Source organism: Trypanosoma brucei, chromosome 10 (assembly GCF_000002445.2).
Source record: "Trypanosoma brucei brucei TREU927 chromosome 10, whole genome shotgun sequence".
NCBI classification, from domain to species: Eukaryota; Euglenozoa; class Kinetoplastea; order Trypanosomatida; family Trypanosomatidae; genus Trypanosoma; species Trypanosoma brucei.
Genome location: NC_007283.1, coordinates 2,919,091 through 2,941,552, shown reverse-complemented (window position 1 = coordinate 2,941,552; position 22,462 = coordinate 2,919,091). Strand labels below are relative to the sequence as shown.

The window sequence follows — 22,462 nt, the reverse complement described above, 5'->3', positions numbered from 1 at the left end:
CCCCCTTTTCTGTTAGGACTTGCCATAACTGTGCGCAACAAGGCCCTTCCCCGGATAGGCTAAAAGCGGATACGAAAATAGCAAAAGTGGTAGCACAGAGCAAGCGAGAGTACCTAAATATTGGTGTCGGTGATAGGGAGACGCCATTTTTTTTTTTTTTCCTTTCTGCAATTTAGCTCATAATACGGCGACAGCCTCAGACCGCCATGGCAAAGGAAAAAAAATCGTTCAAGAAGTATGCGAAGAAGCATTTGGCGACTGTGATTGAAAACCGACGTAAGGGCGCCAAGGCGAAGAAGGAGAAGCTGGAGCGTGTGGAAAGGAAAAAGGTGCGGGAAGAAAAGGAGGCAGAGCGTGAGGAGCGGGAGCATCAAGAGCAACTGGAGCGGCTGAAGGATACGGACCCGGAGTTTTATTCGTACCTCGAGGAAGAGGATCCCACTTTACTGCAGTTTGGGGACAAGGACATGGATATTGTGGATGAGAACGAGGGCAGTGACGCTGAAACGGAGCCAGATGAAGAAGAGGATGGTAACGACATAGACGATGGCGATGATAACATAAGCGGGATCGCTGACGAGGGGAATGGAGAGCAGTCGATTCAGGAGTCACGTGTCACAAGTGGGGAGCTCGACCGCCTGATTAAGGAGAAGAATGTGGAAGCGTGTGTTAACATTTTTGTAAGCGCGCTGCGTGAACTCGGGTACCGTGTAAAAGAGAGCCCCAGGGCAAGCACCAGGCGCAAATTCGAAGACCCATCGCTGGTGAAAGAGTCCATGCTACGTGTTGCCCAGTTTATTGGCTCGAACCTTAGCACCGTCATCACCGGTAAAGGAGCGTTCAAAACGCCCAAAACACGGCATTTGGTGAGGCGTATATTGTCGTCTTTGGTGGTCAGCTTGGACGAGAGCAACACTGACGCTGCGCTGGCGGCTGGCCTGCTTCACGCTTTAGTAGCTTTTGTACCCATCCTCCATTTCCTAAAGGGTATGACAAAATCTGTTTTGAAGGCATCCCTTTTACTTTGTTGTGCAACAGAGGAGTCTGTCCGCGTCGCTGCTTATGTTGTTGTTCGCTCAATTGCGACGCGTGCGACGGGTACCCGTTCTATGTATCAGTCAACGGCCTTTAAGGGTGTGTTTCTCACACTCATACGCACGGCGCACAGTTATAACATCCGCAACGCTCCTCTGTTAGCGTTTCTCACCAACTGTGTGGTTGACCTCTATGGGACTGACATGGAAGCAGCTTATCAGCACGCATTCGTATACCTGCGTCAGCTGGCGATTTATCTTCGCGGGGCCCTGCAGCAACAATCGCAGAGTAATGTACGTGCTGTGGTAAACTGGCAATACCTCAACGCACTGCGCGCATGGGGCGCTGTTGTGTCAAATTATTCCGAAGCATCGCAACTCGGGCCCCTTATTCATCCTGTCGTCCAACTCGCTACTGGGCTTATGGACCTTTTTTCCTCTCCACGCATGTTCCCCATGCACCTCCAGGTTATTGAAGTGCTCAACCACATTGCACTTCGTGCTGATGGTGTTTTTATACCTGTGGCGCCTTACCTCCTGCGTATTCTCACGTCACCAAGCATTGCCTTGGGTCACCACAGTAATGGTAGTGGACGGGGGGAAACAGGCGACCCGGTGGATTTGCGCTTCACAATTCGTGTAAAGAAGTCTCAGGCACGCAACTTCTCCTATCATCGAAGTGTGTGGTCTGAATGTCTTTATCTTCTTTCGGAACACCTGGCGACGCACAGCCACACGGTCGGCTTTCCTGAGGCTTTTTGGTCTGTTGAAGTGACTTTGAAACGACTGCGCACGGAGGTAAAGGTACCAAAGGTGCATGCCCAATTAAGCGCCCTCTTGCGCCACATTCAAACTACAAACCAAAAAATCGTATCGAAGCGCGAGCAATCCGGGCCCGGCCCATGTGATTTGGCTGCAGTAAAACAAATGGAGGACGAACTGAAAGCATCTGGAAACCCATTGATTACATACTACCAATCGCTGCGGCAGCAGCGTATTGAGGCCTTCGCTGCTAAACAGAAAGATGCAAATGGGGAAGAAAGGGTTACGTTGGAGGCCACCGTGGAGAGGGAAAAGAGCAAAAAGAATCGCAAGCGACAAAGGAGCGACCACAACTCCTAGAGTTAAAATTGAGGGTTGTACGAAAGGTGTGCAACGGATAAACAGTAAGTAACATAAAAATGAGTTCGTGTAACACGCATGCGCAAGGAAGTGTAAAAAAAAAAAGGAAGTTCCCCTTCTCGTTCTAATTTCAACCGTCGTGAGGCTCCTCCTCCAGGATGCGGGGGGGGGGGGAAGTCTTATCACTAGTAAATTATCTTTTTGTTTGCTTCACATTTATGTATAACAACACCGAATCTTTTCATTCCTTGTTTCTTTCTTTCCTTTCAACGAGTATTTACACCTTTGATACTTTATTGTCAAACTCATACGTTGACCCACACGGATCATTCGCGGTTGGCATTGCAACTAGGGTGAAAAAAAAAACAGGTGATATCCTGACACTGCCAAATGGACTCTTTATACAGCTGGAATGATTCAACGAAGATTGGCATTGCTCTTACCTCGCTAGGAGTGTTCTTCAACTTTATAGGCATCGTGATGTTTCTGGATAGTGTTCTTTTGACTATGGGAAACGTTCTTTTCGTTGCTGGCATCGCATTAGTTATGGGTCCAAGTCGATTCAAGTCCTTCTTCCTGTTTCGCCGCCGTGCGTCCTGCTGCTTCTTCATTGGGATGCTTCTCATCATGTTGGGACGGTCACTCATAGGTCTCATGATACAGGGGTTTGGTACCCTGAACCTCTTCGGAAACTTCTTTCCGATGGTAGCGCGCGTTTTAGAGTCTGTCCCGCTTCTCGGACCGGTAATGCTTTCGCCGCCCGTACAAAAGTTATTGTCATTGCTCGGTTTGCAGGCCCGGGGTAACCGAAATGTGTAACCCCAAGGCGCCTTTGAGAGTTAATTAAAGGATGATGGAATTAAGCAGAAACTGAGGTGCAAACGATCATTGACCTGCTCCTCGTTCTCTCTGTGTGTGCTTCGGCATATATCTGCACGGCTACCATCATTTACTTGTGTACACCCATTCGTGTTGGTGGGTGTCGATTTGCGGCGTACCTTTACTTTTATCTTACCTTTTTTGTATCGGTTTCCCCAACTTGTGATCTTTTTCGTGCGAGTCTCAAGAGGTGGTAACGGACTTACTACTAGAAAATCGAGGGTAGAAAAGGGAATGGAGGTTAAGATTGGAAAGGATGTTGCGCTGCTTACGGCACATAAGACGTATCGTGATGACGGAGAAGACATGGTGAAAGCGGTGGCGACGTATGTGCCTTTCATGAACTATGTGGCTGCGTGTGAGTCAAGTGGGCTGGTGCCTTCTGCGTTTCTCGTACGCAACGTCCGACACATTGCACGGCGTGTTGTAGGGGTTATTATGGACGTGGAGTGTAACACACCCACTGGAAAAATTGTTCAACCTGTCGAGATGTCTGATTTTTCTCCCGCAATACTTCTGCCTGTTGTCATTGTGGAGACTGTGAGGTACGCCCTACTTCTTCAACGCCGTTGCGTAGCCGTCGGATGTGGCCTCACCACCGAGGCATTCTGCGGTGCGAAAGACAGTGGTGACAACATAACGTGGCAAAACCACGAACTCCTCACTTCTGCTGGATTTGACCTAAGGGATGTGAGAAAGTTGGGGTTTGGTGAATACTCTGTGGGAAACGAGGGTTTGCCGCCATACACGTTGCACACCATTAAGAAGGGGATGTCGTCTGAAGAGTTTGAGCAGCTTCAGAAGATTTCCGCAGGGACGGCAGATGCCTCACTTTTCGCGGTGCGTTTAGAGGATGTCATGTCTTCTGTAAACGACGCTAAGGCGGGTCTTGCGGCGTCTGTATTACTGCTTGAGTCATAATAATCCCCTGTTCACCGCTTGGCTTTTCTCATTCTTTTCACTTTAGAGCGCCATAAGAATATGAAGGTCAGCTCCACACCGGTGATTGAACCTGCACGTTTGCGCACGGCGAAAGGAAAGAATGAAAGACTGGATGCAAAGAGTCTTTTGTCGATACCTAGACAGCACATGTAAAATGGATTATGTTTTAAGTTGACGGTGTCTACCACATGGAGGGGAATACCTATTTTTCTTTGTACGATGAAGGCATCTCTTATTTCTGTTGGTGATTATCTACCCGTTTCCTTTCCTTTCTGTCTTTTTCTTTTTCTTTTGCTTCTTCTCCGCACTTCTCGCAGGGGAATTTTTTTTCTTGTACGCTTCCCTCCTCACCATAAGAGTCTGAAGGAAATAATCATGACAGCCAAGCCTGCATCACAATGCAAGGAAGGTAAGGAGGGTCGTGTACAGGATCGTTGTGCTGACGGTGACGAAGGCCTCGTTACGTTGTTAATCCAAACGCTGAAAATTTTGATACCGACGGATATTAGTGGAATTCTCATGATGGCGTCTCAAACGATTACGCTGATGTTCGTCGGAAACCATCTTGGGGAAAAGGGGATGTCTGAGTACAGTGCTGGGCTTCTCGTCTTCAATGTCCTTGCCATGTCCATCGTTTGTGGGTTGGGCGCTGCAATCGATACTATTAGCTCACAGGCCTATGGTCACGACCCACATTCCCCTCTGATTGGCGAAACGCTACAAAGAGCTCTCGTTATTGATCTTGTCTTATGGGCTTTAATGAGTATCTTCTTCATCACAAGCAAACCTTTCATGGTGTTTTCGTTCGGTGAAGGTCTCGGCGAGGGAGGTGCTCTGTTTCTCGCACACTGTCCGCTCTACTTACTAGCGCAGATCGTAAGCGGTGTTGTTAGCAAAACATTACTTGCACAGCGGCAGCCGTCTCTTGTCGCCTTGGCTAACTTCGTGTCAGCTGTGGCTTCTCCTTTCATTAACTATTATCTAACACCATTGGGGGTTCATGGCGCGGCTTGGGCCCTTGGCTGCACAGTGAGTGTATGTGCTATCGCCGTCTCGCTGATCGCTGCGTTTCACCCCGCTGTCGTAATCTTTGACGCCCCGTGGCCGTCTCCCGCACTTCTGAGGAAAGATGAATGGATAACTTTCCTTAGAGTGGGACTACCGTCGCTAGTGGCTGTATGTGCTGAGTGGTGGGCATTCGAGCTGCAAGCGTGTTTTGCAGTTACCATATCACCTCTCGCACTGGCGGTTGTTGGCGTCTTTATGAACATATTATCTTTGTTGTTCGCTCTGTCCCTTGGAATAAGCGTTTCTGCAAGTGTCATAGTAGGAAATGCGTTGGGGTCCGGGCGATACAAGTTTTCTAAGCGTTATGCTAAATTTATAATCATTTGTGATATTGTATTAGGTGTAGCAACGGCTGCTGCCCTTGTTTACAATGGGGCATTTGTCGCACGTCTCTACACTAACGTTCCCAGTGTGGCGAAGGCTGTTGAATCGACAATGCCACTTGTTGCCTTAACTCACATGGCAGATTCGCTGCAGCTCTGCTTGCAGGGAATTTTCCGAGGTGCTGGTCAACCCAAGCAAGCGGCTCAAGGTGTGCTTCTCACTTTATGGTTTGTGGGCATCCCCTCTATTGCCTTGTATGTTCTTGTCTTCAAATGGGGTGTGAAGGGCGTAATCGGGGGTTTACTAACCGGTATGGTGTTTGAAGTGATTTTGCTTTATTGTCTGATGAGCCGCTGGGATTGGAAGAAACTCGCACAAAAAGCTCTTGAGTTGACAGAAGGTGAGGAAAAGGCCCTGCTTTCCACTAACTGACGTCGTGGCCACGTACACGGCGATGTGAACAACTTCACATGTCAAGGTGTAGCTTGATAAATGGAAGAGGAATAAAATTCAACTTACGGTAAGCAGCAACCTTACCGCGTGTGTATGCGGGCCTGCGCACAGGGAAAGGAGATAGGGAGGTGGGAAAACTGAAACAAACCGAAATAAATCGTTAATATTGTTTGACACCGCGTTCAGCGGTAGGTATCAGATTTTCTTCCTTCCTTCGTATTTTTTTTCTTTCCTGAACACACAGATCATTTTTTCCAACAGTAATGGGTTTATCAAAAGTATCATAAGCGTGTGCCTGGTTTGGCTTGCTTTGGCGTGTGTGTGCGTGTGTGCGTCTGTGTGCTCGTCTACTCTTCGTTTCTTTTTTTTTTGAAGTTGTCCGAAACTGAACATGACCCGGGAATTTTCATCATGATATCAAACTGGGGAGACTTCCCACACTTTTTGTTATAATTACCATTGCCTCCATATATATATATATATTTTCTTCATAAGCATCAAACAGAAAACGAGCCAGTAACGTGTAATAAAGCAGTGAAAAGTAAATGAGTGAGCAAATGAAAATGAATATGCGAAAGAAAAACCTAATGCTTGTGGTGACATGATGCCCATTCTTTTCATTCCATTTTATTTTGACTGCATAATAATTCTTCATTTGTATATTCGTCCAACATGTAGCGTATTATTAATATTATGATCATCATCGTTATTAATTTGATGTTGTAATTATTAATAGGATCGTTACCGTTGCCAAATACATGCCACTCGCAGGTGTGTTGACTTATGACAAATTTTAAAAGAAGGAGAAACGAAAAGAGAAACACGGGGCAGGTAATGACAGTGAAAGGGACGAAAGAGAAGGAATGGGAGCGAGACAGTCGAAACGAGCTTTTCGTTGTGGAGAAAATTCATCTGCTCAACTGGGTTAGACTTTTATTAGATTGATATTCCCCATTCTCCTTTCCGCTTCCACCGCTGTTATCACTACCATCATTACGAATTTATTCACCTCCGTGTACTGCATGAGGAGATATGAGTACTAAGTTGGGCACCGGCTGGTCCGCGGAGGGGCCACGTTCGTTTTCATTTTTGTTCTTGGATATAATAATTTTTATTGTATTTTACTCTTTCATGTCCCTGCGAGTTACTCTCCAGGTTTCAGAACGGAGTTGGGCTACGCCTCTCGACATTCAAAACTTTTGTTCTGTGCTAGATTCCCCAGTTTGTCCCTTCTCTAGCTATCCTGTCCTTGTTTGGTATCCACTTTGGTTGTGCACAGGATTTATTTTTGTTGTTTTGATAGCGTATTGTAGAGGAAGTGTGAAGATACAGATACGCAGCAGCGTCGCGGGAATGGAAGAACGTCAGCGGCGCCACCCCCGTGTGTTGACAAGTGAAGTGTACAATGACGCGGAGGTCACGTTCAACCTGCTTGAAAACAAGGAGAAGCTGGTTTCACTTTTGGACTGCGTGACGCTACTGCGGGCCATGGGGATGAATCCAACACAAGATGATATCGACTATTTGCGTGAGCGGATGGCGGAGCCCGTGCTTCGACTGGAGGAGTGGCGACGCAACGAGGAAATAAGACGAGACAAGGAGCAGCGGCGCGAGGAGATGAAGGATAGGAAGCGAATAGGTACAGTTGCAATGAAGAAAAACACGAAATTAGCTGGGGATCGCTCTGCTGAAGGAACAGTGCAGGATGGGCAAAATCCGCAGCAGCCCGTAAAGATTACACCTGCTGAAGAGGTAAAGAACATTGACTGGAATATATTTATATCATGCGTTGAGGAAATTTATCGCGACGCGGTGACTGAGCAAAAAGAGGTATTGGGGGCGCTAAGAATTCTGGACACGGAAGGCGATGACAGCATTACCATCGATGAATTAGTCGAGTTGGTCACAACCAATGGGGAGAGCGTTTTGAATCCCGCGGAGGTGCAACAACTCCGTTCGCTCCTCCCTAAAGAATGTAGCTTACCGGAATTGGCCTCTCGGTTGCAGGGAACATATGTCCCACCTACAAAGGAGGAACTAGAGCGGGCGGCATTTGAGGAGATTGAGAGACGACGGCAGCAGGAAGCCGCAGCAAAGGCCGCTGCGGACGATGCTATGCCGTTAGTATAAATCTCTACCATGTACATATTCAGGAGTGACCTGGTTCTTTACTCCTTTTTTTCCTTCCCGGTCCCCTAACTTTCTTTTTTGCTTTTATCTCTCTCTGTGTGTGTACTTGTCCGCGCCTGTGGGGAGCGTTAGAATACCTTTTCCTGTCAAATGTTGATACGACTCGCTATTGTTGCAATACTCTTCACGTTGCTGTGCCATCCATGCGGTGCACCAGTGGCCGGCGGTAACTCTGTACTTTCCATACTTGATTTCTGTGGCGTCCAACAAAGCTAGTTAGGCAGAGGAGGAAATGTGGACAGTCATGGGAGAGGCGCATTGCAATAGCAATCTTCGCACCGTCACTAATGTCACGAGTGATTTATTTTGTTGTGTTTGACAACGGTTCGTTCCACTGTTGGGCAGCCGTCGATCTCAAAGGCGAGACGCGAGGCGAGCAGTAGCGACTCGGCTTCAACCCCGACTAATGCGGAGATAACGTAGTCACGAACTTTTTCAAAGACCGACCAGTTCAAAACCATAGGGGAGGGCACCTAATGCAGTGGTTATTCCTACCCCTCCATTGAACTGTGGACAGATGTGTGTTCGCCGCCATTGTGAGCTATAAATATCCTTCAGTACATGTGATCAGGCGCATATACATATGTGCAAATACACAAATACGGTATCCATCCTGAAAAGCCCCGTTGCAATAAAGAATGTTTGCTTACATTCGGTCTCTTTATCCAGCGTTGGACGCACCTTTGTACTTTCACTCGTGGGCAGTTAGCTTTCCCCATAGTGGATATTTCGCCGTGACCCTCCCTTCTTTTGAAAAATGAGGTCGCGAAGGCCCTTCACCAAGGTTTGTGTTTCTTTCATTCTCGCCTCTCTGCTTTTCCCTGGCACTACGTTTTCGTTACATTTTCTAGCGTGACTGGCAGTAGGGTGTTTGATGGAAGATGCGAAATACCGTACGTTTCCAGCGAAGGTTCTGCTTGCGTGTGATGAACGGATCCACCAGTTTATTGATGCCTCAATATACAACGACTGGAATGCGGCAGTGCAGGAGTGGCGTGAGCAAAAGCAAGCAAGGGTATCACTCCAAAGGCAGAAACCCCCTGAGCCCAAAGGGGAATATGCACCTGGGAACAAACTGACTCAGTTCAGCGACGAAGAATTCCTGAAATTGACTCAGCAGTTGGAGGAGATAACGTCGGCCATCGCGGGGCCTTCGGCGGCCCTACCAGGCCCTACTTTTAGTGATGGAGGAGATGGGGCTGGTAGTAACGATTGCTGCCACTCCGGGGCCAAACATGACCTCTACACTCTCGACTCCTCTATGTATTCAGCATCACTTGATGACAAACAACTAAGTCTGTGTCAAAAGGCGGCCGAGCTATACAAAGTGGGTGATTACAGCGAAGCTGCCAGAAACTTTTCGGCGGTGATAGATTCCTGTCTGCCAACCGTGTTGAACGCTGCCATGGTAAGCAACAGGGCAATGTGCTATCTTTGCTGCGGCAGCTATCGTTGTAGCCTCCGGGACGCCATACGTTCCTGCGAGATGAATAATCAATACGTTTTGGGTGCCAGGCGTGCAGTGCGCATACACATTTGTTGCGGAAAGTGCTCGGAGGCCAGGGGGCTCATTGACACGTACAGCAAAACGTGTGGGCACGGTTTTGAAGAAGAGTTGGCGAATATCACTTTATATGAAAACTCTACTGCCCTTTTTGACAGAAACGAGCACGCGACGGCACTTAAACAGTTGAACGAACTACTGAAGCGGGCACCATGTGCACCCTTTGAGGCCTTAAAGGTACAACTTGTGGCCGTCGAATTGGGGAGCCGAGCTGCTTTGCTGCATGCTGAGGAATGCCTTCGACGCTACCCTAACTTTCCGGAACTCATGTACTGGAACGTGCAGTTGCGATTTCTTGAATGCAGCAACGAAAGCGAGTTAGTGGCAATTCTTTCTCTTTCGCGCGTGAGTGCCTCAGCAGACTGCGCGGCCCGGTTCCGGCAGGTAAACAGCCGTATACAGCAATGCATCGACTTATGTCGTGAGTTGGAGAAGACTTCTGCGGCGAAAAATTGGCCGCAACTTGTTGAGTTGTGTACGAAGGCTCTTCAGCGTCCGTTCATTGGTGACCGCCTTCGTGCTGCGGTTTTGTCGCAGCGAGCACAGGCACTTTATCATTCTGGCTGCCTTTATGAATGTGTAGATGATCTTGACGTCGCGCTAAGAAACGTTGAAGGCGTGAGAGATCGTGCTGAGCTCTTACTGTTGAAGGCTCTTTGTGAGGAGAAACTTTCCCGATGGACGGATGCGATGCATAGCGTGGAGAGGTCCATGCGGGAGGAACGCCTGCCGGCGGCCGTTGATATGTGGCGACGACTCAAGGGGCGAAAGAAGACTTCGGACCAGCGGGAGAGACAGGGAGAAAAGAAGGAGGAAGAAAGAAAGTGGACAAAGCCTGTTGCACCCACATCATTGGCGCAGTTGTATTCCCGACTTGCCCTACCTGATGGGGCTGGAGCAGAGAAGGTTAGAAAAAGTTATCGTGCCCTGGCAATGAAGTGGCATCCGGACAAATGGTGCAGTGCCTCTGCCCAAGAGCAGAAGGAAGCTGAGGAAAAGTTCAAGTTAGTGAAAGCAGCTTATGATCAGCTTATCGGCATCATCGTAGACTGAGACTCGGTTGAGTTGGCAATGTACTCTTCTTTCGATGTATTTTTTCATGTTTTTTTTTCGTACTCTCCTTTTCTTTTTTACACTTGGGGAGTTTATTCCTTGTTGCTGGAGGCGAAAATTTGCATTTCTTTTCATCATACATACTTCATTCTGATGCCTTCTTGTGCCGTTTCAACATTAGGGAATCCTGGAGTGAATCCGTGTTTAGTAATAGTGGAAGGCAGGATTAAGGGATGGGTCTTCTAACCACTGGCGGCCAGCCTCTGCAGTGGGGTACAGAGGAAAACAATCGTGCCAAAGAGTACGTGTCAGCACATGGCATTCAACAGTTTCTGTGGGTGTACAACAAACAGAAGGAGCTACCTGATTTCCCGTTTCTATGGGGAGACGAAATTGAACACCAGCTCGTGCGCCTTGAGAGCCGCAAAGTCAAACTATCGCTTAACGCTGCGGACGTTATCAAACGCCTTAGTCAAAGCAGCGGCGAGAGTACTGCAGAATGGCGCCCAGAATATGGGAGTTTTATGGTCGAGAGCCTCCCCGGCAAGCCATACTCGTCGAATGTGGATTCATTGTGTTCTGTGGAAGTAAACATGCGGCGGCGTTACCACATGTTGGACGCTGCCGCTGGTGACAACACATTCGCTGTTACGTTGGTCACGTTTCCATTGATGGGTGTTGGTGGTTTCACCACGTCAACGGAAACCGAATCACCGTGCTCCCAGTCTCTTTTCGTACCGGATGCGTGTATCAATGATTCTCATCCTCGTTTCAAGGCTCTCACGAACAATATTCGTCTACGCCGTGGACGAAAGGTTTGCATTCAGGTACCGATGTTTATTGACAGGTACACCATGGAGAGGACGGTAGACCCGCGTGTAAATATTGATCTACATCCCCGTAACGTTGAAATTGTTTGTACGTTTTCGGGTGAGAAGACTAGTTCGAAGGGAAAGAAATTTTCATGTGATACCATCACTCCGAAACGCGTTCCTCTAGAAAATGAAGCAGTAACGAATATGACACATCTTTACACGCCTGTTACGCACTACTACTATGCTCAATACTTTCAAAACCTTCAGGCGGAGCGAGTGAAGCAGCGGTACCAGGCTTGCCCCTGTCCCGTTCCATCTGTAAACCACCCTTGCATTTACATGGATTGTATGGCCTTTGGGATGGGCTGCAACTGCCTTCAGCTTACCATGCAGCTTCCTAATGAAGCGCAGGCGCGTCATATATACGACCAACTGGGGATATTATGCCCTTTATTTCTTGCCTTAAGCTCAGCAACCCCGTTTCAAAAGGGCATTCTCTGCGAGTCGGACGTTCGCTGGTTGACGATCACCGCCTCCGTTGATGACCGCAAGTATGAGGAGGTGCCGCACATTATCAAGTCGCGTTATGACTCAATTTCTGTATTTGTCAGTTCATTGACGCCAAACCTGGAGGAGTTCAACGACGAGGTGCTCAGGATAAACGACTCTTATTACAATTTACTCACTAGGGAAGGTGTGGACTCCCGTTTGGCCACACATATTGCGCATCTCTTCATTCGAGACCCTCTTGTCATCTACGACCAGATGATAGACATAGACGACCACACACACGTGGACCACTTTGAAAATATTCAAAGCACAAATTGGCAAACTGTTCGTTTGAAACTTCCCGTGCTTGACAGCACGCTTGGGTGGCGTGTGGAGTTTCGTGTAATGGACGTGATGCCAACACCATTTGAAAACGCAGCATACTCTGTTTTCGTTGTGTTACTTACGCGTGCCATTATGAGGTTTGGTGCCGTTTTTTACACAAAATTAAGCATTGTTGATGAAAATATGGGCCGTGCGCACAACATCAACCCGTGCCAGCAGCATTATATCATGAGGCGTGACATATTCGCATCCAAAGTAACTACTGATCCCAGCGAAAACTGTGAGCTCACTGTTGGGGAAGTTATCAATGGAAAGCCTGGTGAGTACTATGGCCTAATTCCACTTGTTCGTCGGTACCTAGAGGAGGAAAACATTCAAAGCGATGTGGTCGAGGGCTACTTAAACTTTATTTCTAAACGAGCGTGTGGGGAGATACCAACAGCGGCGCAGTACTTGAGGAACTTTGTTAAGAAGCACCCTGACTACAGGGAAGATTCGCGATTGACAGAACAGATTGCCCATGATGTGGTTAACCACGTTCATCAGCTCGCGTGCGGTGGTAATGCGAGCGAGTCGATGATTGGTGCTTATACATTGGGGAGTAAAAGACAACGCGAAGGGTGAAAGGGTGGATTCGCATTAAATAAAGGGGGTAATGGCGAAGGAAAAACATTACTGGGGTAAAAGCTACCCGGTGGTTACGGTAAAACGAGCGAGAGTGCCTACGGCGTTTGGGGGACGGGTCGCTGCGGTTGAGTAGCAGATCGCTTAGTCACACTTTTACGTTCAACCCCATCCTAGTGCCGCAGTCATCGAATTTTGGGGCATCCTACTGGAATTTTAACGTAGTAACACTGTTACAGGGAGGCAGTTGCATCCATCGATGCGCCTGCTCCCACCCAAGCTTTTATATATACCTAAACTAACACACCCATGTACCTTTTCATCAGTTTTTTTATATTCAAAATTCTGCTTCTGGTTTTACTTTTTTTTTAATATGTGAAACTGTTCAACGAGAACGGAGCGCACGAAAGGTAGAACATGACTGCTTCCTGACAAGGGCAAACAGGATAGCACAATTCTTAGCGTTTAAACCCCTTTTCCGTTCTGTCACCATTATTTTAACCTTTAACTTTTTTTTTTGCCCTCCTTAATTTTTTTCACTTTGTTGAAATCCCGCTTTGGTGATATTCCCATTAAAAGGGACCGCCAGAAGTAAAGGGATATACATACGCAGCAACCTCTCGTGTAGTTTCTACTCGTGTGTTTGCTTCCGTTTAGTTATTTACCTTCCTAGCACCCATATTATTTTCCAGGAACACCTTCCGCCTTCCTCCTTCACACATCTCCGTTGGTTTGATCTTCTCCAGCGCTTCTGTCATTTATTTATTATTTATTATTTTTTTTTAAATAGTGTAAACCGCGACATGAAAGCAACAAAAGCAAAATCCGGAAACACGGCCACAAACGCTGTGCCCTTCAACAACGCACCCCTTAAAATTGTGTTCCTTGACTGTGATGGCGTTGTGTCACCCTTTGGGGGGCCGCTGTTTGCCCCAAGGCAGATGAAGTTCCTCGCTGATATAATAAACGGGTCGGGAGCGCAAATTGTGTTGAGCAGCTCGTGGCGCACAACAGATTTTGGGCGGAAAGAAGTGGCCCGTCAGCTCACCCAGTTTGGCATGCCAGTTTTCATCGACTGCACCCCGACGCTTCCGGATAAACCAAGGTCTGTGGAAATACTGTCGTGGATTGATTCTAACAAAAGAAAGTACAATATTGTCAACTTCGTTGCTCTGGACGATATTAACTTACCACTCAGCGCCCCTGATCGCAACTTCTTCGCGCGGCACGCCATCGTCACGAATGCGACAACTGGATTGACGGAAGCTAACGTGAAGCAAGCGCTGCAAATGCTTTCCGATACCAACAACATTTGATCGTGTGACTGAAATATAAGCTCAAATTTGTGGGAGTGGGTTTATGTGTTTGCGTATGTGAGGTCTTTGGTACGATAAAAAGCAAGCAGGTGTACCACATGATAGGAAGGGGGAATTTGGAGGGGATACAAGAGAAGAAAAAAAATAAATTGGCAAGGGGCGGCAACAATAACAGCCAGGTGGTTGGATTTCGTGAACGAACAGAGATGGTCTTCTGGGAACTTGGGGAAGCGTGTTTTTTTTTTTCCACGCAAAGAAGTATATTATGAGTATTTCATCATTATTCGCTGCTGTCGTCCGTGTTTTGTTTGGGTGCCGTGTTTCCTGGCATAGCACGCTGCGGGAGGAATTGTAGATGGGGAAATGCGTGCATAGGTAACATGGAGAAGAGTACGCTTATCTCGTTAGTTTTATTTGGAAGCTCTACGTTGCATACCAGGTGTTTTGTTCTATTTGACGCCAAAAGGATCTAAATGTTGTACCCGAAGTAAGGGATTCAGTGGCGTCAGACCGTTTCGGGGGAAAGGGGATTCCTCCGGCACAGCAACAAATGATTTTTATCTCCACCTCACCTCGCCTCGTCTCGACTCCCTCCGTCTTCCTTCATTTTTTCATTTTTCTTACCACTTATAATTCTTCGTTCTCACCGGTCTTTCGTGTACGTTCGGTCTCTCAGTTGTGTGTTGCCCCCTTCGGCGCAAAGCCAAAGTCGATATTTGCGATGAAATCAGGGATTTTGGTGGGTGGCTATTGTGGGGATGATGCGAGAGTGCCTCAACGTTATACGTTGCCTTTTTTACATATTGTGTTACACCCCCTAGTGATGTTTTTGTGGTGTGGATATTCTTGTTCTGTTTTATTGTGCGGTATGTATATTTACATCAGGAGCTGAGCGACCTTCATGACGCACGTAAGCACATATACGTGAACTGCGAGACGCTCCAGCACCTTCAGGGTGTTCCTTTTCTGATGGATTGTTCGACACCAAGGGATTTGTGCACAATTCATGGCACTGGAGATGCTTAAATGGTGTCCAAACACTGCTGTCGGTCACTGGTCTCTGCAGTTTGCGATCCACCCCCTTTCTTCCTTCCTCCCTTAAACTGGTGTGTGCGTTTTTGTTGTTGTGAAAATTCTGTTGTGCGTGAGGTGTATCGGGAGGTGGCAAATATGTATGGTTTAGAAGTGAGCGGCTTTTCGTGGAGGAGGTCTTCCACGTTGGTGCGTGCCCTCGCTGCCATGTTGTTTTAGTTCTTTCGAACGGCGGACATGTGTAAACTCGGCGGGTGGTTAGTGGTGACCACGTGGCCCCGTATATTTTCCACTTTCTTATTTTCAACATACCTATACTTGTTTTCGTAGCTGCACGCGTTTTGTTACCAATGTCTTTCTCTTATTTGCATACCCCCTTTTTTATATTGTTGTCATTACTACTTACTGGAACGAACGAGTGGTATCGGGTGGTATGTTAGTGGTGCGTGATGAACTGTTTATGTAACTTCTTCTGGCTGTTTGTCCTCGAGGTTCTGCAACAACATTTAACTGCACCACTGGCTTTGTAACTCCTAACTCGCCTTGAAGTGCTTGTTTCTATCGCCCCCGACGGTTTAGGGAAAGGAAGAGGTGAGGACATAGGGGAGGAGGTGCAGAAACTAGATGCGCGTGGCGCTAACTGTTGATAGCACGTGTGATGATCTTTTCGAGGCGGTTTCACGCATTGTAGCTTCGGGCCAGGGCGGTGTCACTTCTCTTGTTGTCAACAAAAGGCATAACGCTGTACCAAACACGGTGGTTGTGGAAAGAGATGGAAACCCCTATCTGTTACTCCTTCTTATTACGTGCAGTGACTTGCAGTTGCTCTTCCGAAGTGATTGTGCGCATGACTATTTGAAGGCGGCACATCGTGCAACCGCTTGTCCCATATACATTGTTGTTATTGGCTACCCAACAGGGCCGAGGTGTCCCCCCTTCTGGACGGGTGTGGCGCAGTTATGCACCGACCCCCACTTGCTGGATGTTTTGGTTGGAATCGACTTCGCATCATCTGTTGAGCGTTCTGACGAAATCGTCGTGGCCCACGGTATGAAAGCTACTAAGGACCCAAAAGTCGGCCAGAATCTGGTCCGCATGGATGGACGGCGTAAGTGCGACCCTACGGATTTCGACACATTGTACCTTGACATGCTTTCTGAAATTGCTACGGTTTCCGAACACCGTGCCTCCATCATTAAGAGCGCCTTCCCGTCCCTTCATGCGTTGCTAGAGGCGATTGACTCCGGTACCCTCGAGCGGGTGCGCGTAAGAGGATATGATGAAGAAAGAAGTTGCAGCACCTTAGATCCTTATATTTCGAAAGTGCTCTCCACGGATTACACTGCGACTGGCAGTGTGGAAGGGGCGGCTTCGTTGGTCGAAGTGAGTAAAAAGTTTTTCCAACAGAGTAGTGAAAAATAATTATTCAATTGTGCGCCTTATTATTTCCACTCTGTTGCATACCTCTCGGTGGAAGCTGTTGTTCGTTGCTTACACCCAGTATTCTTGTCAGTACAACTATTTTTTTCCCTGGTGGCGGCTCTGTATGCTGCAGTTTTTTTTTTGCGGTAAAATGAAGGTAATAATACAAGTGAACAACACGAGTGCTCCGCTATGCCATTTGTTGAGTGTTTTTGGTTTTGGTTTTGTGACGATTTGTACACCCTACAGTTGTTATGCAGGCACATTTCACTCTGTAAACCCCCTTCCTACTATTCAAGGTGCTAAATGAGAAGATGGCGCCCTGTAGTAAAAAGAGTGATGCGCCGACCGAGAGAAGCACTTACCCTTCCGTCATCGTCAGTGTTTCAAATGGAGGAACGTCTGGTGTTTGAGCGAGAAATTTCGGGAGGCATAAGTGATTATTTTGCAAATGGCGGTGTGTGCATCACGGGCCTGTCGCATAGCTTTTATCCTTTTACTGCGATTGCTCTGTGGGCGGGAGGCGCACCGCATTCTCCGGACGATGTGCGCCTTCCATTGTTGCTATTGGCGTTGAAAACTGATGGCGCCTTTATGACAGCACATGAGGCAAACCTTTTTGGTGGTACATCTGTTGCTGGCTGTCGATATGCACAACTTACATTACGGTGTTTTGGCGCATCGTGCCCGGCTGTTCGCCCACATCGTGACACAAGGTGTATTCAGCTGGTGGTTTCGTTCCTGAATGCCGCATGGGCCTCAACTAATGACGATGGCGGAAAGCAGTTCGCGACAATCTCGTCCGAGTTAGAGGAGTTTCGTGGCCCTGTTCCACTCCACATAGTTCAGTTGCTGCTGTCAGTGCCTGCAATCCCGACTCTGCTTGAATGTGTTGTTCGTCGTGAGTTGGAAAGATGTAGCAGTGATGAAGGAATAAGCAAGGGGTTGTTTTGTGCATGTGTAGAGGGATTGTTGTCGAGCGACAACTTCTTTACATCTCACCATTTCGATGAAATGGACGCCATCCTTCGCTGCATCATTGGTAAAATAGGTGACTCATTTGACTACTTGTCAGTTCGTTGGACGCCTATACTGAACAAGCTGAGCCGGATTTACATGCGACAGTGGCGGGGGGAGGCTCTAATGTCTCTGCACGATGAGCTTCTTGCAAAAATTCCAGCCCTTGAGACCAAACTTCCACTGTCGTACCTTCTTCGCTGCGTTGGGAGCTTAGTGGATGCAGGGGCGACAGGGGAGGCCGACGACGGTGGTGATGACGCCAGAATCTGGCGTAAAATAGTTGCGGTAACAACTCTCGCGGTTCGTCTTTACGGAAGTTGCCAATCCAATTTGCAGTCGGTTTGGGTTATCTTTTTCAAGGGCGCCATAACACTGAAGCCTCAATCCATGGTGTACATAAGGGTGGTTGAAGCGTATCACGTGTGTGCTTCCCTGGGACACCCGGTTATCGTGGACAAGTCTGCCTTTTCTCAAGTTGTTCGTCTTTTGGTCAGCGTTGTTGGGGTTCGTTCCCTCAAGGAAACGGCCACTGCTGTATCTGAATTCTATCGATTTCTGAAGGAGCACCCAAGTATCAACTTTCTGTGGGTTATAGACAGCCTTATTCCCATCATGAGCGAGATATGGAAGGCCCACGGTGAACTTGGTTGTTCCATTGTGCAGAACATAACTGCTAACCTCCAGGCTGACTACTTTCCTTCGAGGTGTTTGAGTGGGATACGACTGGGTGATAATCCGATGGTTCGGCGCCTACTCGAAGATTTCAAAGTGATGGAAAGGTCTCAGTTTTGGTGGCGTTGCGGTTGTGGTACGCAACTCCCCTCTTGCGCACAGAGGTGCTTAACCTGCCTTCGACAAGGGAATATTTCGTGGACTTGTGGGGTTTGTGGCGCCCGGCACAGCGGCAGGGTCGTTGAGACGGTTTGCAACTGCGGTTCACCACACCCGAGGATGCGAGAGGCGGAGTTGATGGATGTCGGAGTTTGTGAGGGCTGCGGAGAGATATTACCTCCCACAGGTGAATGTGGCAAGTGTGGGGAAATAGATCGCGAGAAGCAAGCGACGAGGGAATGCCCCTCCTGTGGTTGCTTATACAGTAAGCAAGCACTGTGCTGCCCCACTTGCTATGCAGCCAACGAGGCAAAGAGTTCTTTGCTTTGGCACTGTGATGCTTGTGGTGAGTTTAATCATTCGGCTTGGTCGAAATGCCAGCATTGCCCCGGAAAACGAAAGGTGGGCTGCATTGTGACCCCGTTGCAGCCGTGGGTGTGCGGGTGTGGCGGGCGGAACCATCCCTGTCGGACGAGTTGCGAGAGTTGCTCTCTGTTGCACCGCGGCGCTTACACTTGTGCATGCTGCAGCATCGTGTCAACATGCCAAAAAGCGATTGAGGTTCCGCTGCACAACTCAAAACTACGTTTGATTGTGTGTGAGCGTTGTGGCAATGTTCATCCCCGAGATTGTAATGTACTTTGCTCCCCATTTCTCCCTCGCCATTGCCACAGGTGTGGTGTGGGGTACACGCGTGAAAGCATGCTCTCGGAGGAGTGCTGCAACGTTTGCCACACACGCCTTTGTTACGATGAACTCAGACCGTTTTGCTGCAGTCACTGTGGGCAGAAACCTGCACAGATTGGTTTTCAGTGCACGTCGTGCCGCGCGCCACGGGAGGATGTTGCGGCAGCTGACGTGTATGTATGGAGATGCCTTCGCGAAACAACTCCCGCCACTGCTGTGACGGGGACGCACGTTTGTGGGCAGTGGAATTATAGTTGGTCGGACCACTGCATTTCGTGTAGGGAAGCGCGGGCGCGAAGTCAGTATGAGTGCAGGGCGCGCTTCCTTCCGTGGGTTTGTGCCTCTTGCGGGAGCGATAATCTTCCCACCGACGTGCTGCTGTGTCCTAACTGTGAAAATGGTTTGCAAATGGCACCCGAATGTTCTGTTTGCGGTTTACCGCATCTATCACTGGACTGCACTGTTAAGGAGGACATCTAATTTCTTCTTCAGGAGGCGGACAGTGATCACCGCGGAATGGTATGTAACAGTCGGTTAAGGTGCCAGTGTACATTATGTGTGCGAACGCTACGGTGTGTAACGTTCGTTCGACTTCATCCTTACGGTACTTGCGTTCATTTTTTTTGCCCCCAACCTCTTTGCCCGCTTTAAGCAGGAGAGGGTGCCGACAGCAAAATGTGAAGCACATAATTCGCTAACCATTCGTCTACATTTCCACATTCTCTTCCCTCACTTCCTCTCTTCTTTCTTCTGCGGGTTCACTCGCCTTTGAATAGCACTCGTACGCGCATTGATCTTCTACCTGTGGGAATGCAACCATTTGGTCAAACGCAACTTGTACCCAACCGAGGATACGGTGGATACAACACCTATAGCCATGTGGGCTACCCGCCTCAACAGTATCACGCCCCAACGCACTACCCGCAGGGGGGTTACTACCATTCGTACCCCCAGGGGGCTTACAACCCGGTGCACTTCCAGGGATTTCAAAATACCGTTCTGGGGCACATGGGCCGTGGGAGGGCTCCCTACAACGGTGGGCGTGGTGGTGGAGGCTACGGACGTGGTGCCTACGTGGGAGGCACTACCGGTGACCGTGGTCGCGGTGGGTTCGGTCTTCGCGCACGAAAAAAGAAGCCGTTTGTTGGTGGGTCATTGGAAACACAGAGGCGCTGGGAGAAAGAGACAACTTGCTGCTTTTTTCTCCAAAAGAATTGTAAATTCTACGATGCATGCCGTTTCCTGCATGAAGACGATGGGAGACGACCTTGTCAATATGGTGAGCACTGCCGTGTAGGTCATGCGGATCGCGTGAAACAGGCCGACGGCACTGCAGAGGCGGATCGTCACTCTTCCCATTCAGTAGACGGTCGCGACCAGGCCGATGGAAAACATGATGTGGCTGCCGAATCCCCCTAATGAAAAGCAATAGCTAGGTAATTAAGAGTAATTTAGGAACAGAGAATGATTAATCAAAAATATTTTCTTGTTCCCACTTTCTTTAACTTGGTCTCGACCGTCCTCTTGCATGGTGGGTGTCCGGGGCTTGTTGGGGTTTATCGCTCCCACTGCTATATTATTTATCAGCACCCCTATCTCCATTCTTGGGGGATAAGGCGAAGGGGTGGGAGAAGGGACTCCCCTTCGTCGTTTTTTTTCTTTTTTTCTTTTTTGCTTTTCGTACTTTGGGGTATTGCTTTGCTGCTATCTTTCAACTCGTTGTGATGGTTCACTTTCTACCTTACCTCACCAAAGGTGCATCGCCTAATGTTGAGTAGTGGAGAGCGCAGCTCCTTGGTGCACCTTATTCTTCAACGGAAGGTAGTGGTAGAATTACTTCAAGTAGTCATTGCACGGGGTGCCGCTTCGAAGAACAGCGTCCTGCATGGTGCGGTAGGTTCTTCTGAAGCTTACAGAGAGAAAGAGGATCAATGCACCCAGTTGTGCAACTGCATCGCCTTAGATGCGTCAAAGTCACCGCACGCAAAAATTAGTATCCTTTCCGCAGAAGTTGAGCGCGTGCGCGGCCCCAATGGTATCTCACTCCTGGATTTTATGGCGTTATCTCCGCTTTTTCTGTTGGCTTTCTCTCTTAATAAATTACTGTACAGTTTCCACTCCCCGGAATGTCGAATGGCTTCCATAGAACTTGCACTGGCATACGCTTCTCAGGGTGCGTATGAGGGTGCCAGTAGATTGCTACGGAGTACGCGGCGATCCCCGGTTCTTGAGCCCGCGGCGGCGGCCGTTGTGGAAGAGCTCGAAGCCTTTCTGCGCATGTCTAGGGGTAAGATGACTTGTACCCTCTCCGACGCAAAATTCCAGCACCTCCTACCGCTTGTGGTTGTGCTTGGGGAGGGAAAGGGCTCTAATGCGGTAATCGGTGTGAAGGATCGCCTTCAGGAATGTAGGCAGATGGGTCTCCCCGATACCGACATGCTTTATTGTTATTTGTCTGCTCTTACAGCTGGGTTCTCCATGCTTGCGAGGTATTCGCATGATACCAAACTGGAGGAAGCCAGGCGAGACATCTTAATGCGATCGCGTCACGCAAAGACACTAGAAGATTTGCAGATGCTGAAGGAGTTGGCGCAGCAGCAGATCCAAGAGAAGTGCACGCTTAACGCCAAACGCGTGGAGGCAGTGAGGTTTATTCAATCTATTATGCGGCGTTGTGAGGGGTTTCTACGCGGTGCGAGTTGTCAAGACCTTGGTGCGGTTTTTGCGTTTGCCGTGGTTAAGTTGAGATGGGAAAAGGAGTGTGAGATTGTGACTGACCGCGGGTTTGCGGAAAGGTTGGTTGCGTTTTCACAAACCCAGGAACTAGACCCTGCTCTTCGCGTGATCTTGCTCGCCGACAGCACGGCGGTCCTAGAAGGAACTAAAGAACAACCTGCTTCTTACGTCTACGATTTATCATGGGTAGAATTACCTTCAGAAGGTGAGGGCCTCACTTCACAAGCCCTCTTTGGGGACTAACCATCGTAACGACAGGCGACATTACCCCGGTTAGCTCGCCCCAACACCTTTTCACCTTAGATGCAGTTTCTGGTCTTGTTTAATCCTTAGATGTGTAGTTTGGATTCGGCCCTCTTGGTTCGCTAGGAGCTTCAGGATGCAGTTCACCAAGACCCACAGTGGTTAGAAATGGGGATCGTTGCATTACCTATGGCAAACTGTAGCGACCGTTTTGTTCTACAACCCTGCTACATTTTTGATCATCTTCCTTTATTGTAACAAATTTAAAATATT

The 22,462-nt window shown here is 48.4% G+C and overlaps 12 protein-coding genes across 12 annotated transcripts, besides 2 other annotated features; all 12 read left to right on the top strand.

Annotated features, from left to right (window-relative positions):
- Positions 1-206: 206 nt before the first annotated feature.
- Positions 207-2,156, top strand: Tb10.389.1290 (hypothetical protein, conserved; the record flags this gene model as incomplete). The annotated part of the gene is made up of 1 exon (XM_818355.1): positions 207-2,156. One exon carries the CDS (start codon positions 207-209, stop codon positions 2,154-2,156), a length of 1,950 nt encoding a protein of 649 aa, XP_823448.1.
- Positions 2,157-2,546: 390 nt separating this feature from the next.
- On the top strand, positions 2,547-2,975 carry Tb10.389.1310 (uncharacterized protein; the record flags this gene model as incomplete). The annotated part of the gene is made up of 1 exon (XM_818354.1): positions 2,547-2,975. One exon carries the CDS (start codon positions 2,547-2,549, stop codon positions 2,973-2,975), a length of 429 nt encoding a protein of 142 aa, XP_823447.1.
- A 294-nt stretch (positions 2,976-3,269) lies between these two features.
- Positions 3,270-3,956, top strand: Tb10.389.1320 (hypothetical protein, conserved; the record flags this gene model as incomplete). The annotated part of the gene is made up of 1 exon (XM_818353.1): positions 3,270-3,956. The coding sequence occupies one exon, from the start codon at positions 3,270-3,272 to the stop codon at positions 3,954-3,956; it is 687 nt and encodes a 228-aa protein (XP_823446.1).
- A 240-nt stretch (positions 3,957-4,196) lies between these two features.
- Positions 4,197-5,801, top strand: Tb10.389.1330 (membrane transporter protein, putative; the record flags this gene model as incomplete). Its single annotated transcript, XM_818352.1, has 1 exon — positions 4,197-5,801. The coding sequence occupies one exon, from the start codon at positions 4,197-4,199 to the stop codon at positions 5,799-5,801; it is 1,605 nt and encodes a 534-aa protein (XP_823445.1).
- Positions 4,237-4,281: a sequence feature (GA-rich).
- Positions 5,802-6,854: 1,053 nt separating the features above from the next.
- On the top strand, positions 6,855-7,952 carry Tb10.389.1340 (hypothetical protein, conserved; the record flags this gene model as incomplete). The annotated part of the gene is made up of 1 exon (XM_818351.1): positions 6,855-7,952. The coding sequence occupies one exon, from the start codon at positions 6,855-6,857 to the stop codon at positions 7,950-7,952; it is 1,098 nt and encodes a 365-aa protein (XP_823444.1).
- Positions 7,953-8,886: 934 nt separating this feature from the next.
- Positions 8,887-10,629, top strand: Tb10.389.1350 (chaperone protein DnaJ; the record flags this gene model as incomplete). The annotated part of the gene is made up of 1 exon (XM_818350.1): positions 8,887-10,629. One exon carries the CDS (start codon positions 8,887-8,889, stop codon positions 10,627-10,629), a length of 1,743 nt encoding a protein of 580 aa, XP_823443.1.
- A 233-nt stretch (positions 10,630-10,862) lies between these two features.
- Tb10.389.1360 (gamma-glutamylcysteine synthetase) lies at positions 10,863-12,902 on the top strand (the record flags this gene model as incomplete). Its single annotated transcript, XM_818349.1, has 1 exon — positions 10,863-12,902. One exon carries the CDS (start codon positions 10,863-10,865, stop codon positions 12,900-12,902), a length of 2,040 nt encoding a protein of 679 aa, XP_823442.1.
- A 756-nt stretch (positions 12,903-13,658) lies between these two features.
- Positions 13,659-13,691: a sequence feature (AT_rich).
- Positions 13,692-13,705: 14 nt separating this feature from the next.
- Tb10.389.1370 (hypothetical protein, conserved) lies at positions 13,706-14,218 on the top strand (the record flags this gene model as incomplete). The annotated part of the gene is made up of 1 exon (XM_818348.1): positions 13,706-14,218. One exon carries the CDS (start codon positions 13,706-13,708, stop codon positions 14,216-14,218), a length of 513 nt encoding a protein of 170 aa, XP_823441.1.
- Positions 14,219-16,300: 2,082 nt separating this feature from the next.
- Positions 16,301-16,672, top strand: Tb10.389.1390 (hypothetical protein, conserved; the record flags this gene model as incomplete). Its single annotated transcript, XM_818347.1, has 1 exon — positions 16,301-16,672. The coding sequence occupies one exon, from the start codon at positions 16,301-16,303 to the stop codon at positions 16,670-16,672; it is 372 nt and encodes a 123-aa protein (XP_823440.1).
- Positions 16,673-17,011: 339 nt separating this feature from the next.
- Positions 17,012-19,690, top strand: Tb10.389.1400 (hypothetical protein, conserved; the record flags this gene model as incomplete). The annotated part of the gene is made up of 1 exon (XM_818346.1): positions 17,012-19,690. The coding sequence occupies one exon, from the start codon at positions 17,012-17,014 to the stop codon at positions 19,688-19,690; it is 2,679 nt and encodes an 892-aa protein (XP_823439.1).
- A 330-nt stretch (positions 19,691-20,020) lies between these two features.
- Tb10.389.1410 (hypothetical protein, conserved) lies at positions 20,021-20,629 on the top strand (the record flags this gene model as incomplete). The annotated part of the gene is made up of 1 exon (XM_818345.1): positions 20,021-20,629. One exon carries the CDS (start codon positions 20,021-20,023, stop codon positions 20,627-20,629), a length of 609 nt encoding a protein of 202 aa, XP_823438.1.
- Positions 20,630-20,977: 348 nt separating this feature from the next.
- On the top strand, positions 20,978-22,189 carry Tb10.389.1420 (hypothetical protein; the record flags this gene model as incomplete). Its single annotated transcript, XM_818344.1, has 1 exon — positions 20,978-22,189. The coding sequence occupies one exon, from the start codon at positions 20,978-20,980 to the stop codon at positions 22,187-22,189; it is 1,212 nt and encodes a 403-aa protein (XP_823437.1).
- Positions 22,190-22,462: the final 273 nt, after the last annotated feature.